The 3,808-nt window shown below is 40.0% G+C and overlaps 1 protein-coding gene across 1 annotated transcript in view; it reads right to left on the reverse strand.

The window, feature by feature from the left end:
* The window catches only part of LOC122015870 (putative disease resistance protein RGA1), a 3,588-nt gene extending 172 nt beyond the window's left edge, over positions 1 to 3,416 (reverse strand). The window contains exons 1-2 of the mRNA XM_042572940.1: positions 3,286 to 3,416; positions 1 to 3,157 (exon numbers count right to left, since the gene is read on the reverse strand). The exon at positions 1 to 3,157 is cut by the window's left edge and continues 172 nt beyond it. Coding sequence (XP_042428874.1) covers positions 468 to 3,116 — 2,649 coding nt within the window. The 5' untranslated portion in view covers positions 3,117 to 3,157; positions 3,286 to 3,416 and the 3' untranslated portion in view covers positions 1 to 467. The remainder of the gene's footprint in view (positions 3,158 to 3,285) is intronic.
* Between the last annotated feature and the right edge of the window lie 392 nt (positions 3,417 to 3,808).

Here is a 3,808-nt window from a genome sequence, read left to right on the forward strand (position 1 = left end):
TCTCAGAGGAAACATTTTAAGCAGAGCAGTGTTGTCCACGCATAGATAACGCAGAGATGACAACAAGCTCGCTGCTTGTTAATTTTCTACATCCAATTGAACCAGCATAGGACATCCTGCAATCTGCAATCGCTTGAGGGATTTAAGGAGTCCTAAGCACTCCATCCGTCTCAACTCATCACAGTTAGAGATGTACAAGTATTGCAGTTCTACCAATTGAACCGGAGAGATAGACGTTATATGTGGGCAATGCCTTATGGTCAATCGAGTAACTAAACGAAGGTTGGGCAAGCATTCAGGCAAAAGTTTTGAATATTCGCCACAGTTGTCCAATTCTAATACCTTGAGTGAGGGCGGTAGATAGCAGCCACCTTCCTCGTCATCTTCCGTTTTGCTATTTAATTTGAGCTCGGGACAGTGTTCTATTTTCAATATTTCTAGGGATGGAGGGAAGGGAGGTAATCTCTTTAGTTTGGGGCAACTGCAGACGCGAAGTTCACGCATGCAGGGAAATAGATCTTTGCCCTCAGTCCACGACCACTCTCCTCCAATGCCGGCAAATTCCATAAATTAAGCACTTTCAACTTTGGAAAACACTTGCCTTCAAATTCATGACTCAGTTGTTTCAAAGCAGGCATGCGGTTCATGCAAAGTTCAATCAGATGCAAACGTTGACCAATAAATGGCAGAACGTCATCCCATCCCTTGCAATTTGATAATTCAAGTTTTTCCAAATTGGATAGAACTTTTGGCATCAACCAACTAGGCGACCTACCTCCATTGTACCATTTAATTTTCAATTTTTTGAGCGATTCATGTGGCTGCAGACCTTCAATTACTTCCTCTTCCAATTTGACATCATTCCTACGATCCCGTTGCCAATAATTCCATTCCAACACCAATTCTTTTAGGTGGACTTTGTTCTTTAACTCAGCATGCTGTGCTTCTTTGCTATCGACCACATTCTCAAGATTTTGAATATGAAGTGTTCCATGAAGCTGTGTCAAATCCTTTAGTTGTACAAGCTTGAGTCCATCGTCCACTTGAACACTAAATGTTGGCAATTCTTGAAGATTAGTTAGTCTCCGTACATCCTTTATCATCACCCAAAACTTGTTAACTGCATTAATGTGTCTCAAATTGACCATCTTCTTACCCAATTCTTGTGGTATAGACTCTAGTTTATGACACCCTAGTATCTCCAGTGTTTGCAAATTATGAAGGTGGCATAATGAGTCAGGCAAAATTTTAATTTCAGAATTCCAGGATATATCAAGGTAACGGAGGTGAATCAATTTACCAACATGTTCAGATAACTCTTGCAAGCCACAATCACTTAAATCCAGAACGTGAATGCTTCTTAGTTTTTCAAAGAGGCTATCGGGAGGTGAATTTTTTCTCAACATCAAGGTGCGCAACTTATCGTATCCAGAGACCTCTAACGGCAATTTTCCTTCTACTCGTAGATGTCGAATAGTGGAAAACATCTTTCTTTGACTGCTATTTTCAATCCTACATGTCTCTTCTGTAGAAATCATCTCAGCTAAATCATGTATAAGGTCATGCATCACAAATCGACTATATTTGACTTCTTGAAAGAAAGACCTGTTAACAAACTCAAGAAAATAGTCGCTTCCAACATCTTCCATTCTCTTTGTGTTTTTATTTTGGATGAAGCCTTCGGCTATCCACATTCGAACCAACTCAGCTTCTTTGAACACGTTGTCTTTAGGGAATACAGAGCAAAAAGCAAAACATTGCTTCAGATTTTCATTAAGATATCGATAACTTAAATGCAGGGCTGGCATAATGTCATCTTCATCTTGTTTTACTTTCCATATGTCGCTCTCCATTACGGTGGCCCAATGTTGCTGACACAAATTTGATTGCAGAACACTGCCAAGTGTCTTTGCAGCTAATGGTGAGCCCTTCAACTTGCGAACAATCTTTCTACCAATGTCTTCTAGCTCCGGATATTCTTCAGGGTTAAGTGTGCCAAATGAGGATTTCTTGAACAATTGCCAAAAGGTATCTTCGTCTAAACCATGAAGCAAGATTGGTTCCACCAGGCTAACCATTTTAGAAATTTTCATATCTCGAGTCGTAACAATGATTTTGCTACCATAAGCTCCGACTTTCAGTAGTGCACAGAATTTCTCCCAGATTCTCTTATTATCGCTCCACACGTCATCCAGAACAAGCAGAAACTTCTTTTGTGCGATATGCTGATGGAGTATTTTTTGAAGAGATTCTAACCCCATATTATCATATTGTTTTTGTAGAGTTATTGACTCTATTATAGATTTAACGAGTCCCTGCACCGTGAAATTGTTAGACACACAGACCCAAATCTTGAGGTGAAAATGATCCTGAACTCTGATGTCTTTATGGGCATATTGAGCAAGAGTAGTCTTTCCAGCCCCTCCTATACCGACGATGGGCAACACGGATAGGGCATCGTTGAGAAATCCCGATGTTGGTTCCACCTGATTAGCTGACCCCAACAACCACTCTACCACTTGATTTAGTTCTTTATCTCTACCAAACAATATGTCCGTCACCGGGGAAGAGCATGATTCTCTGGACTGAAACTTCATCTGATCTGGTTGCTTCCCTCTATCATTTGGTGGTAACACATTCATGATGCTCTTCATACTGTTAGCGATTCTCTCCAGCCTTCCTTGAATCTCCACCACGCTAGCTCTCATGGCATCTTCCTCCAAGGAATGAGAAGAACCAAACAACTTTTCTTTTGCAGCAGAAAAAATGTTTGGAAGGCCACCGGAGCAACTTGCTGCCTTGTCCTCTTCTTCACCTTTGATCTTCTGCATGAGTACATGGTATTGGAACTCATCTATCAAGTCCTCAGCATCATAAGCAGCATCCTTGAGTTTCTGCATCAATGTCTTCCACTTGGTGTCGTTGCTCTGACTACTCTGTACCTTGTCAAGGATGATTTGAGTCTCCAGAAGCGACGTGCACAGAGTTTCCATGTCCGCCGCGAAACCCCGGCGTTCGGCAAACAGTTGGATGGCTTTGTCGCTGGCCTTATCGATCAAGGTCTGGATGAAGGCCTGCGCGAACCATCCCCCCACCATTGTCAGTGACACCGCCATCTGATTGCAGAAGAGAGCAGATCTTGGCTCTTCTTTCAGATCTGCAAGCCAAAAGAACAGCAAAAACAAAACAGAGAGAGTAGCAAAGTAAAATGTAACTATTGATTGATGGCAAATTATACTTTAAGGATTAATATAGCAAAGTAATATGCATACGAGATTTGATTACCTCCAAATAAAATGGATCAGGAGATGATCGTCGTTGCTGTTGAGTCGGCGATGCCTCTGCAAACTACAGAATAGTCTCAGTAGTGAGCAAATATTGCTAAAAGGTAGCTGGAGATCAAAGCAAAGTCGGGCGATGCTTCTGAATCTAATATCATTAAAAATATTTTTCAGTTCAGTGGAAACTGACTCAGCTAGGATTAATTTAAAATATTTAATATATAATATAATTACAAATATGAATCACAACTAAACTCTTTCCCCTTCAATTTTTTTTTATGGAAGCTTACTAATCAACCATTAATTAAGATTATTTAATTTATAATTACATAGATAAATATATTTATCTGGGCCATTAAATTCAGTAATCTCTCCTGCATTCTTGTTTGCACTCAATATAAAAATAATCTTGACTTTAAATTGTAACCAATAATCTTCACTTTAAATCGCTAGGCGTAGGGAACTAAGAAGTTGACAACATAGTGAATTAAGATAGTGCAGAGTTTGCATAATGCCCTGTTCATCTT

The sequence above is a fragment of the Zingiber officinale genome, chromosome 1A (genome assembly GCF_018446385.1).
Source record: "Zingiber officinale cultivar Zhangliang chromosome 1A, Zo_v1.1, whole genome shotgun sequence".
Taxonomy (NCBI): domain Eukaryota; kingdom Viridiplantae; phylum Streptophyta; class Magnoliopsida; order Zingiberales; family Zingiberaceae; genus Zingiber; species Zingiber officinale.